This window comes from Pollachius pollachius (genome assembly GCF_949987615.1).
Source record: "Pollachius pollachius genome assembly, chromosome: 17".
Classification (NCBI taxonomy): Eukaryota; Metazoa; Chordata; class Actinopteri; order Gadiformes; family Gadidae; genus Pollachius; species Pollachius pollachius.
The window spans coordinates 1,577,060-1,589,506 of NC_136950.1; the positions used below are offsets into that span (position 1 = coordinate 1,577,060).

At 48.4% G+C, this 12,447-nt stretch overlaps 1 protein-coding gene across 4 annotated transcripts in view; it reads right to left on the reverse strand.

Annotated features, from left to right (window-relative positions):
* Positions 1-332: 332 nt before the first annotated feature.
* Positions 333-12,447, reverse strand: part of unm_hu7910 (un-named hu7910) — a 47,667-nt gene continuing 35,552 nt past the window's right edge. For all 4 annotated transcript variants that reach the window (XM_079754406.1, XM_079754404.1, XM_079754405.1 and 1 more), the window contains 12 exons: positions 11,382-11,414; positions 11,069-11,154; positions 10,374-10,460; positions 9,237-9,387; positions 7,784-7,920; positions 7,589-7,687; positions 7,082-7,171; positions 6,611-6,748; positions 5,470-5,605; positions 4,352-4,443; positions 2,335-2,468; positions 333-1,662 (listed from right to left, as the gene is read on the reverse strand). In XM_079754406.1, the coding sequence (XP_079610532.1) occupies positions 1,512-1,662; positions 2,335-2,468; positions 4,352-4,443; positions 5,470-5,605; positions 6,611-6,748; positions 7,082-7,171; positions 7,589-7,687; positions 7,784-7,920; positions 9,237-9,387; positions 10,374-10,460; positions 11,069-11,154; positions 11,382-11,414 (1,334 nt within the window). In that variant the 3' untranslated portion in view covers positions 333-1,511. The remainder of the gene's footprint in view (positions 1,663-2,334; positions 2,469-4,351; positions 4,444-5,469; positions 5,606-6,610; positions 6,749-7,081; positions 7,172-7,588; positions 7,688-7,783; positions 7,921-9,236; positions 9,388-10,373; positions 10,461-11,068; positions 11,155-11,381; positions 11,415-12,447) is intronic.

Consider the following 12,447-nt stretch of genomic DNA (forward strand, 5'->3'; position numbering starts at 1 on the left):
AGAACTACAGTAGGATACTAATGACTATAGGAGAGACCTACAGTAGGAGACTAATGACTACAGACCTACAGTACAATACTGATGACTACAGGAGAGAACTACAGTAGGATACTAATGACTACAGGAGAGACCTACACAAGGATTCAAATGACTAAAGGAGAGACCTACAGTAGGAAACTAATGACTACAGACCTACAGTAGAATACTGATGACTATAGGAGTGTGTGGGCAGAAGCAAAGAAGCAGACATGTATTAAACTCGACCAAACAGGCATGCACTAGCAAACATATTTAAAATTATTAACCAAATACAACATAGACATTCCAAGAAGCAAGTTACCTATTTGTTTTATTCAGCAATTGTAGGATGTGGAGGCGTGTTAAAAAACTACAAAGAGCAGTAGAGAACAGGACCTTCTTTTGAATGTGCTTTTTGAAACACATAGTAAAAAGACACATTTACAAGATGTACTTGATCATCAGCATACAAAAATATTCTATTTTTGTTAAAAAAATAAAATAGTAGAAAGATTTTGTTTTTTTGTTGATTTTGTTACATATTTGATTCTTTATCTATTTGACGAAGGTGTAGTTATTCCTGTTTCTGTGCATGCTATCAAACAAACAATGATGATTCACTTCAACGCTGCGATATACAGTGAATACTCCTACAGCAGGCCACACAGAACTCCACAAGACAGCCACTGAGCCACTGATCAGGTCTGTCCTAAACCAGCCGTTGAGTTTAGCGTAGTCAGGGATGTGTTGTCACACTGGGCTGTAGCTTCATTCTGGCCATTCCCTAGAGGGTTGGCTGACGACCGCCCGTCTTACTTCTAATTACATTTAGCTTTAAACATTTTCATAACAGTATCATAAGAGCAATGATCCATTGTGTGATTTATATTGATCTGGCAAGTTCAAATGGTATATGATGTTGTTTGTCAGTTTTTCTGAATGCTCACAGGTGAACGTATACTTTCATTCAAATATCACAGTGTTTATCCACACACTGAAAGACACAATCCCCTCTGCACACTGAAAACACTGCCCAGACTTGTGAGCCAGAGGGGAGAGCACGAGTCCTACTGCTCACAGCCAGGGCAAGGGTATTCATTGATTGAGACTTAAGACAGGGCTAACGAGGCTTAACAAGGCTTAACGAGGACAGGTGCATCCACCAGGTGAAAAACACAAGCATGAGGCTTGGGATGTTTCCTAAGGCAAGTTTATAACGTCTCTGTTGAAAACACATTCAATTAGTCATTCATAGCAAAATAATAATATTAAAGTCAATGCCGAGAGGCTGGTCAGTGTATCGGCCCCCTCATCACTTCAGAGTCAGGTTGGCACTCCGTCGCTTGGTGTCCGTCTCTGCCAAACTTGGCACAACGTGGTTTGTCTGTCTGTCTGTCCAGGAGGCAACAGAACAAGATGTCTCAGATGGGGGAAAGGGTCTGGCCTCCTGACCCGGTCTAGATGGGGGACAGGGTCTGGCCTCCTGACCCGGTCTAGATGGGGGACAGGGTCTGGCGCTGATGGGCGCTGAGGGCCGGGTGCCACACGTCCACGATGAGGATCAGGCGGTAGCTGGCAGCCTCTTGCCACACCTCGTGCTCAAAGGAGTCGTCAAAGATAAGCACCCTGCCCTCCTCCCACGCCCTGGGATGGAGAAAGGGGGAGGGAGAGGGGGAGAGAGAGGCTGTTGATATGGAGGGAGAGACAATACGGCTGGATGGAGGAGAGGAACAGCTGGAGTTGGACAAGGGACAGGAGGGAATAGGAAAGGGGACAGTGAATGAGCGGAGGTGGAGACCATGAAGGAAAGAAAGGACAGGAGGAAGCAGGAGGGAAAGGAGGTCAGGGTGTGTGACGTACAGAAGAGTGCAGATAGAGGGGAGGGCACAGTTGGACAGGAGGAGGAGCTTAAAGGAGCACAAAAGGAGAAGTGGAAAAAACAGGAAAGAAAAAGAGTGGAAGACGAAGATGAGAAAGGAGGAGGAGATAAGTTGAGAGGAGGAGACGAGGAGAGAGGAGATGAAGAGAGAGTAGATGACGAGAGAAGAAGAGAGAGGAGATGAGGAGTGAGGAGATGAAGAGAGGAAGAGAGAGGCAGAGATTAGGAGAGGAGATGAAGAGAGAGGAGGATACGAGAGAGGAGGAAACGAGGAGAGAGGAGATGAAGAGAGAAGGAGAAGAGGATAGAGGAGGAGATGAGGAGAGAGATGAGAGAGGAGGAGATGAGGAGAAAGGAGATGAAGAGAGGGGAAGATCAGGTGAGAGAAGATGAAGAGAGATGAAGAGATGAGAGGGGAGGAGAGAGGAACACGGTACCTGGTCTGGTTGGTGCAGCGGATCCTGCAGCCCTCCTCAGGGACCACCAGCCCAAGGTGCATCCTCAGCCTGCAGTTGGTGGGCCCGGTGTGGGGCCACACGTGGGTCCCAGGCTGCATCACCGAGAACTTGATCTGCACCCCCACACACACACACCCACACCCACACCCACACGCACACAAGCATGCACACGCACAGTTTGACAGAAATGATTGACGTGGTCTAAATTCCCACCACACACTTAGTGTCAGAAGTGGAATCGCTGCTCTCCTCGAGGACCTCGGAGCCACACGTCGAGTGACTGATCATCCCTGCAGGTTACAGACAGGAGACGGTGGGGCACGAGAGGGACTCCGGGAGAGTGGGCAATCCACTCACTATTTAACATGGTGAGAAAAAACACTCAGGGTAAGGTAAAGCAAATTGTGATTATGGGTTACGGTCAGAACAGAAGTGAGTCGCCTAAAAAAAACGCAACAAGGTAAATTGCAGAATGGGAAGAATTGGGTTTGCCGGTGCCCTGTGCACTAACATGCAGGTCCAGAACATCAGCGATCTGAAGGTGTGGACCAGCCACATGAAGAGGACCTCCTAGAGGGCCGAGGCCCTGGGTATCCAGCATGAATGCGTGCGGAATGCACTAAAGAACAAGGTGTTTGGTGCGCTCCTGACGACAAGCCATGCTTACTGGCCTGGTTTTTCCCCTATAATGCTAAGTTGACACATGGGAGAGTCCATGTGTCAAATAGGAGGACGCAGTGCACACTACAACAACATTGGTTTACTAAAGTAATCCAAATAAATGCAAAAAAAAGTTCAAGGTGCGCAGTATGTGCTCAGTGTACCACTGGCCGAGGCGCGCAGACACAAACAGCCCATTCGCAACCAAATGCTCCATTTCATCACTGAATGATGGATTTGAGCACAAAAGATAGGCGTGGAATACACCCAGGTGGTCAAAAGCATTCCAAATCCTGATTGGTCCAAATCCACCAATCACTGCAAACGAGCATCAGAGCTACCAGAGAAGCCCCCAAAGGGACCCCTGGAAGGAAGCCCAACGACAAGCCCTTTAAGACCAGAGCAACACAGCCCTTCATTTTAGATAACACACCCCATAAAGACGGTCCCACAGAGTCATCATGAAGGACCGGGGAAAGAGAAGAAGCCTTTTATAGTTCTGTTATCAACCAGGTGTAAAGACATTGCACTGTTTCAAAAAGTAGCATTGTTTTGTTTGTTTTTCGCATTTATGACAGTGGAACGTTTTTTTAACAGATGATTTGAATGTGATGATTATTTGTATAATTATCAAAAGGTGGAAATGTAATGGGAAAAATTACATTTTCACATTCTGTTTCTGTAACTGCACTTTGTTGATTGTGCCATTTTGCTGACACCCTTGGGTCGGTCAAGGGTAAAAGGATCAACTGAGAAGTCACTGTTACGTCTCCCCACACTGCATTTGTCAATGATCAAATCAAATAATGTACTTAAATGAATGAGTTTCCTGAATTCAGGTAGAAGAATGCATGAGGGGATCTCTGCTCCCTCGTGAACGGTATACCCCAGGCACAAAGGTCATCATTATATAACGTTATATAATGTTATATAACGCTAGGAACAGGGTGGCCAGACAGTGCAAGGAATAGGAGACAGAGATAACATGATGCAGGGGAAACAACATATGAATTTTTCCATCACACATCATGTGTGGAGCAGAGCTGTTTTCAGCATTTCTGAGACCTGTGCCACTGTAAAAGAAGTCCTTGCTTTTGCCAATGCATTGGACTTCTCCTTGCGAAGCTAATAGAGAGAAGTGGGGCGAACTCCCATCTGAGGCCTCGGATTATTCAGTTTGGTTTATGCTTTTGTATGTTTACTACTCAAATAACCAGCCTAATTGTTATAAGTTTGGATTACTTTTTAATCTTTAACAGTTTGGACAGTATTTACAGTGTATTACAGTTTATTTTGTGCAGTGAGTGTGTATATGTGTGTGTGTGTGTGTGTGTACCTGTCCTCTCTTGCAGTTTGTAGCTTCAGGGAATCGCTCCAACAAGGAGCAGGTTTTGGGGACACTGCGGCATGCGTCTCCAGCCTTCCTCCCTGCACACACACTCCTTACATTGATACAGAAGCACACACACGTGCATTGTGTGTGTGTATGCGTATCATTGGATAGGTTGACTCTGTACGTATTTATGTAGACTTTAACACCACACGCAGAGCGAGAGAGAGAGAGAGAGAGAGAGAGAGAGAGGCAGAGCGAGACAGAGGCAGAGCGAGAGAGAGAGAGAGAGAGGGCAGAGTGATATAGAGTGAGAGTGAGATAGAGAGAGATGATAGGAGGAAAATAACAGAATGGGGGTGTGTGTCTGAGTGTGTGTGTGTCTTTGTGTGTGTGCATGCGTGTGTGTCTGAGTGTGTGTGTCTAGGTGCGTGCGTGTGTTTGTGTCTGAATGTGTGAGGGCGTGTGAGTGTGCGTCTCAGTGAGTGAGTGTGTACGTGTACGTCTGAATGTGCGTGTGTGCGAATTTGTTTGTGTGTGTGTATCTGAATGTGCGTGAGTGTGTGTGTGTGTGTGTCTGAATGCGTGTGCGTGTTTGGTGTGTGTGTGTGTGTATCTGAATGCGTGCGTGTGTGTCTGAATAAATGCGCGTGTTTGGTGTGTGTGTGTGTGAGAGAGTAAGAGTGAGACTGAGATTGAGAGTGAGAGAGAGTGAGATAGAGAGTCTGAGTCTGCGTCTGAGTGTGTGTGCGTGTCTTTGTGTGTTAGCATGTGTGTGTGTCTGCATGTGCGTGTGAGTGTTTGTGTGTGTGTGTGTGTGTCTGAGTGCGTGCATGTGTGTGTGTGTGCTTGTGTGTCCTAATGTGCATGTGTGTGTGCGTGTGTCTGAAGGTGCATGCTTGTGTGTGCGTCTGAGTGAGTGAGTGTATGTGGGTCTGAATGTGCGTGTATGTGTGTGCAAATGTGTGTGTGTGCGTGTGAGCGTGGGTGTGCGTGTGTGTGCGTCTGAATGTTTGCGTGTTGTGTGTGTGCGTCTGTGTGTGTCTGAATGTGTGTGCGTGTGTGGTTGTGTGTGTATGTGCGTGCATGTGTGTGTGTCTGAATGAGTGTGTGTGTGCGTGCACCTTGCTGCCACAGAGTGTACTGGCCCCAATCTCCTCTCTCCCGCAGGTTCTCCTCCTCCGGCATGAACAGGCCGGTCTTCAGGTCCATCACCGCCAGCACCTCCTCCCGGATGGCCTTCCAGCCGCGCTCCAGAGCCTGACACACACACACACACACACACGTCTAAACACACTCCACACAGGCCTGCCCCACCCTCACCTCCACGCTGGAGAAGAGCTGAGTCTGAACGCCCTCCCAGTACACAACCAGCACCATTTCCCACAAAAAAACAGTTGGTAGATGTGAGACATCAGACGGACAGGAGGGCCATGAAACCAGCATTATACACTACATACACATGATATACACTTCTATACCAATACGTGATAGTGCTATGTGCACTTGGTATTGTGCTGCCTTTGTGTGTTTTGCACTAATGTCTTGTTCTTACCTTGCTCCTGCACCCAACCATCTCAAACACCTCCTGGAGGTGGAGCATCGTGGCTGAGAGTTGCTGACTGGCTCTCCCTGATTGTTGGCGCCGCCCCCACTCATATAAAGCTGAGTGGAAGATGGCGGCTAACTCTCTTTCTCTCTCTCTCTCTCTCTCTCTCCCTCTCATCTTGAGAACAGACAGTGGCACACCTGTACCTTCTGTTACCTATTTGTTAACATTGTTAAATACGTTAGATTTGTTTTTACCGTGCTGGTTTCTTTCTGCACCTTAAGGTTAGGATCAGTAAGGTAGCCATATAGCTTCCCCGGAAGACGCACTGTTTTATTTGTCCGCTTCGCTAGTTGTGTGTCGGGCCCGGCAGTGAGGGAAGCTGCACCTCCCAGCTAGTCAGCGTGAGGTTTTTCCTTTATAATTTTCCTTTACTGTCATGTGGCAGTGGCAACCACCTTGGCTTTTTCTGCTGAGAGTTTTTGCTGTTACTTGTTTCACTTGCGTGAAACTGTAAGATCACTGTTCCAACCAGTAAAAACAATGCTTTTCCCAGCAAACCCTGTCGTCTAAGTCTTTATGTTGGGTTGTCCAAATCTGCTGATAAATGTATCTTGGACACCGTAACATATACACTTACATACATACACTTTCACTAACACAAACATCTCACTAAGACAGAAAGAGAGAGAGACAGAGAGACACAGAAAGAATACCTTGACCAGGTCTGTGTAGCCGGTCTCTTGGGGGGTCCACCAGGGCTGGGCCTGCAGTCCGTCCACGTTGTAGAGAGACCTCTGCCACACAGATGCAAAATGCCCCCGCTGGTGTCCCAATTCATACCAGTGGTAAGCCTGCAGAGAGACGGGTCATAAGTGGCCCACACTGGTCACACGCTCCAGGATCTAGGTGACTATAATTGTGTTGTTGTATGCTTTTCATACCAGTAAAGCATTTGGAAATGAGAGAAAGCATGTATGTTGCCCATGGCAAGAATGAGAGACTAAGGGAGAGAGGAGTATGGAATGAAAAGACAGGGTATGAGAGAATGGAGAGTGTCCATAAAGCAGCCCACCTCACAATGGGAGCACTCTGGCCTAAAGCTCTGTGGAGCAGAGCAACTCTGAGACAATCTGCTGAAGGAGGAGGTGTGTGTGTGTGTCGGTGTGTGTGTGTTTGTGACCTACACTGTCGTCTCCTACTCTCTGCAAGGCGTCCCCAAGGTGGAAGTAAAAGCGTCCGTCATCTGTTCCTGGAGCTCCGGACTCCAACCCTCCCTAGAGGAGGAGGAATAGGAGAAGAAGAAGAAGAAGAAGAAGAAGAAGAAGAAGAAGAAGAAGAAGAGAGAGACAGAGAGAGAGAGAGAGAGAGAGAGAGAGAGAGAGAGAGAATGGGACAGAGTGAGAGGGAGAGAGAGAGAGGGATAAAGACATATATAGAGAGAGAGAGAGAGAGAGAGAGAGAGAGAGAGAATGGGACAGAGTGAGAGGGAGAGAGAGAGAGGGATAAAGACATATATATATATATATATTGAGAGAGAGAGCGAGAGAGAGAGAGAGAGAGAAAGAGAGAGGGATAAAGAAATATATATATATAGAGAGAGAGAGAGAGAGAGAGAGAGAGAGAGAGAGGGAGGCATGATGGATAAAATATGTCTCAATGTTTCTTCTTTGGTGTTAGAAAGAAACGTGAACCTTCAGGTACGGGATGCTCTCTGCGATCTGGTTCTCCGACTTGAGGATGAAGCCGTAGTGAACCATGGCGAAGCCGTCGCTGGGGGCAACAGCCAGGACCTGGTGGGGGCAGATGAGGGAGCGGATCATTCGACAGCAGCTCTCAGTAGTAACCCTTTAAACTCTTTTATAATTAACACTGATCAGGGGTCAGACCTCCTCATATACTCTCTTGGCCCCCTTGTTGTCCCCAATCAGAAGGTGGGCCACTCCCAGGTCGTTCTTCAGACCCAGGTCCTCCGGGAACACCTCCACCAGCCTCTCCAGGGTCAGGAGAGCACCCCGGTTCCTGCCTGGTTGGAGGAGACAGGAAGAAGGGAGGGGATGGAGGAGGGAGGGAGACAGAGGGGAGGGAGGGAGGCAGGAAGGGGGAGGGAGACAGGGGGGGGAGGGGAGAGGGAGGCAGGAGGGAGGAGGGGGCAGGGAGGGAAGAGGAAGGAAGGGAGGGGGCGAGACAGAATTGGGAATAAAGAATAAGTTAAAGACAGAATAGAAAGAGCAGAAGACATCTGAGAATGTGGGAACCATTTGAAAACGACATATTGAGTTGGTTGAAGTAAGTGGCGGTGGGTCAATAGAGGGCGCTAGGGCGCCGCCCCTCCGTGAAATATTCACTTGAATTATCTGCCAACTATTAATCAACTATTATCAATACGAAATAAATCAACAAAAATACATAGCGTTTATCCTCGTTTAATTGTGCGATATTCTTGTCACTGCCAGCAATCATTTAAATGCGTCTGAACGTCAATGATTTGGGCTTGGCTAGTTATTGGTCATTCGAAATAAAGCCCTCCTCTAAGTCAGGGGCGCCGGCCACGTTGAAGTCAATGTAAGCTCGCTAACCATTTTGCTGTCTATCAAGCAGAGACAGCTTTTCATTGGCGCAAGAAAATTCGCCCTTGGGTCGCACCAGTGTGCGCCCCAGGCCAATGGTATCGCTTTTCTTTTTTGTTATCACCACATGATTGGACAATTCAGCGAATCAATCAAATAGGCTACCTCCCTCAGCAGCATTTGTGCAACACGACTTCATGTAGATAAGAGATAAATCGCTAACTAGCAGAGAGTAGTAAGCACTTTCCACCCTTTTCAGTGGAGGAATTGGACTCCCCAAGCAATGTTATACTTAAAAGGAGCAAGTAAGTCACATATTAATTTAGTCTTTCGGCCTGTGGCATATAAACAAAATGAAGCAACTGTCCCATAGTTCTAACTGCATTTGAAGTAGACATTGAGACTCACAAAAAATGGACGCTATAGGACAGTGATCGTGATTTGTCTCAATATCAGAATAACAACAATGGGTCAAATAGCATGGCTGGTGGAATGGCCATAAAGTAGGTCTCTATATATATATATATAGCAGTGTAAGCTTGTCCAGGCCCTGCAAGCCAGGATGTAGGCTATGAATCTGAATGAATAGTAGTTAAGTAGGTAGTGGGCATCCCCAAAATGCACCAGAGTACAGGAAATCAAATCTACTAAATTCAATTTTCTTTATGGGGGGTGAACCCAGACCCCCTGTCTATTACTGTGCCCCACCAACATTTTTGATCACCAGCCGCCACTGGTTTACGTTAGCTTCATGCCCCCCCCACCCCACTACCGAGGAACTGCTGCCTCTCCGCCCGCCTCTTCAGCGTGACCCTGATGAGGTCAGGGGTCGCAGAGGGCAGCTCCGAGGCCTCTCTGTAGCTGTTGATGGCTCTCTGGAGCAGATCGTTGCTGCGCTGCTTCTCTGCCACGTCGTCCTCCGCCTGCACACACACACACACACACACACAGAGACACGTACACACACACACACAGAAACACACACACACACACAAAGACACGCACACACACACAGAAACACGTTTACACACAGAGAAACAAACACACACACACACACACACAAAGACACGCACACACACAGACACGTATACACACAAACAAACACACACACACACACACACACAAAGACACGCACACACACAGAGACACGTATACACACAGAGAAACGCAAACACACACAGAGACACGCACACGCACACACAGAGACATGTACACACACAGAGAAACGCACACACACACACACACAGACACGCACATGCACACACACGGACGCACACACAGACACGCACGCACACACAGAGACATTCACACACATAAACACACACACACACACACACAGAGACACGTACACACACACACACAGAAACACACACACACACAAAGACACGCACACACACAGAAACACGTATACACACACAGAGAAACACACACACACACACAAAGACACGCACACACACAGAGACACATATACACACAGAGAAACGCACACACACACAGAGACACGCACATGCACACACACACACAGAGACATGTACACACACAGAGAAACGCACACACACACACACACACGCACATGCACACACACAGACACACACGCACACACAGAGACATGCACACACATAAACACACACACACACAGAGACACGCACATGCACACATAAACACACAAGCACACAGAGACAAGCACAGACACACACACACATACGCACACACACACACAAACACATTCACACAGAGACACACACACATACCAACCCATAGAGACACACACCAATACATAGAAACACACGCACACACACATATAGACACACACAAGCAAGCATACAAGCACAAAAAGTAAGAACAACATTTCAATGAATGTGGAGGACAGACAGACGTTGGACAGTATGTGACAGACAGAGGGCCATACCTGAGCCTTCCCGTAGCGCGCCCGCGGGCTCTGGGGGAACCTCTGGACCAGGGCCTCGAAGCTCTTCAGAGCCTCCTCTACCTTCCCCTGGGGACCCAACATCGGACAGGTGAGACAGACCCCCACACCGGACGTCGAGACAGACCCCCACACAGGACGTCGAGACAGACCACCACACGGGACGTTGAGACAGACCCCCACACGGGACGTCGAGACAGACCCCCACACCGGACATCGAGACAGACCCCCACACCGGACGTCGAGACAGACCCCCACACGGGACATCGAGACAGACCCCCACACGGGGCGGGTGAGACAGACCCCCACACGGGACATCGAGACAGACCCCCACACGGGACGTCGAGACAGACCCCCACACGGGACGTCGAGACAGACCCCCACACAGGACGTCGAGACAGACCGCCACACAGGACGACGAGACAGACCCCCACACGGGACGGGTGAGACAGACCCACATGGGACGGGTGAGACAGACCCACACGGGACGTTGAGACAGACCCCCACACGGGACGTCGAGACAGACCCCCTAACGGGACGTCGAGATAGACCGCCACACGGGACGTCGAGACAGACCCCCACACGGGACGACGAGACAGACCCACACGGGACGGGTGAGTCGGGCAGAGACACACAGGGTGGAGTGAGACGGGGAGAGAGAGGGTGCACCATGTTACCTTTTTGCGTAACTTCTCTGCGGCGTCGATCTCCACCTTGATGGTCTTATCTAACTTATTCAGCAGCTTGGGCTTACTCTTCTTAGCTGAGAGAGTGAGAAGACAGAGGGAGAGAGAAAAAGAGAGAGAGGTAGAGATCAAGAGACAGGGAGAGAGACAGAGAGAGAGCGGGAGAGAAAGACAGAGAGAGAGGTAGAGGTAGCGAGAGAGAGAGAGAGAGAGAGAGAGAGAGAGAGAGAAATTGCAGTTCAGTTTAAACTGAAATGATTTTGAATCCATCTTTGAGTGCTTGCATTATAAATTAGTCTCTTACTTTTCTCTTTTACCTTCTGGTCCGACCGGCTCTCTGTGCAAGAAAACAGATGTCTCATTACAATGTACTCATCCACTTCTACCAGGCTAACCTCTATATTCACTGGGTGAAAGACATGCAATATATAATTTACCTCTCTCCACCACTAGAGGGAGGCATTCTATTTCAAAAAAGATTTTTTTCTTTAATGTGGAGAATGACACTTGTCACTCTGAGCACTTCAGTTCTTAAAAGTGCTTAATTCATAATGCTGGTACACATTGAAACACGTCCCCTTTGCAGCGCCTGACATGGATATTGCACTTGGCCCTAACCCTAACTCTTAACATCTGGATCCATGTCCCAGGGTACTGCTGTTGGCCCTAACCCTAACTCTTAACATCTGGATCCATGTCCCAGGGTGCTATGCTTGCCCTTACCCTAACTCTTAACATCTGGATACATGTCCAATATGGTGTTGGCCCTAGCCCTAAATCTTCTGGATTAATGTCCCAGGGTGCTGATGTTGGCCCTAACACTATTTCTGAACATCTTGATTCATGTCCCAGGGTACAGTGTTGGCCCTAACCCTAACTAATATGGATCCATGTCCCACTGTCCAAGGGTATAGGGTTTGACCTAATCCTAACCCTAACTCATCTGGATTATTGTCCCAGGGTACGAGGTTAGTTCTGACCAAGAGCTGCAGGACTCTCTGTTGGGCCTGGGTCAACAGCAGCCGGGTCCTGACCCTCTGAGAGACCGGAGGGTTCTGCCAGGGGGTCTGACCAAGGGTGGACCTCTGGTTTTATGGGGTCCCGGTCTAGGGAGATAACGTATGATATAGACAGAGGTACGTTGGAGGAGGAGTAGAGCTAGAGTAGAATGGTCCCTAGAATAGGACAAAGTAGAGTAAGGCTGAAGACCGGGTTCCCCTGGGAACTAGACTAGTTGAGGCAATCCCAACAGAGGACCTGAAGGGGGTCTGATACTGTAGGTCAGGAGGGTCTGATACTGTAGGTCAAGAGGGTCTGATACTGTAGGAGGGTCTAATACTGTAGGTCAGGAGGGTCTGATACTGTAGGAG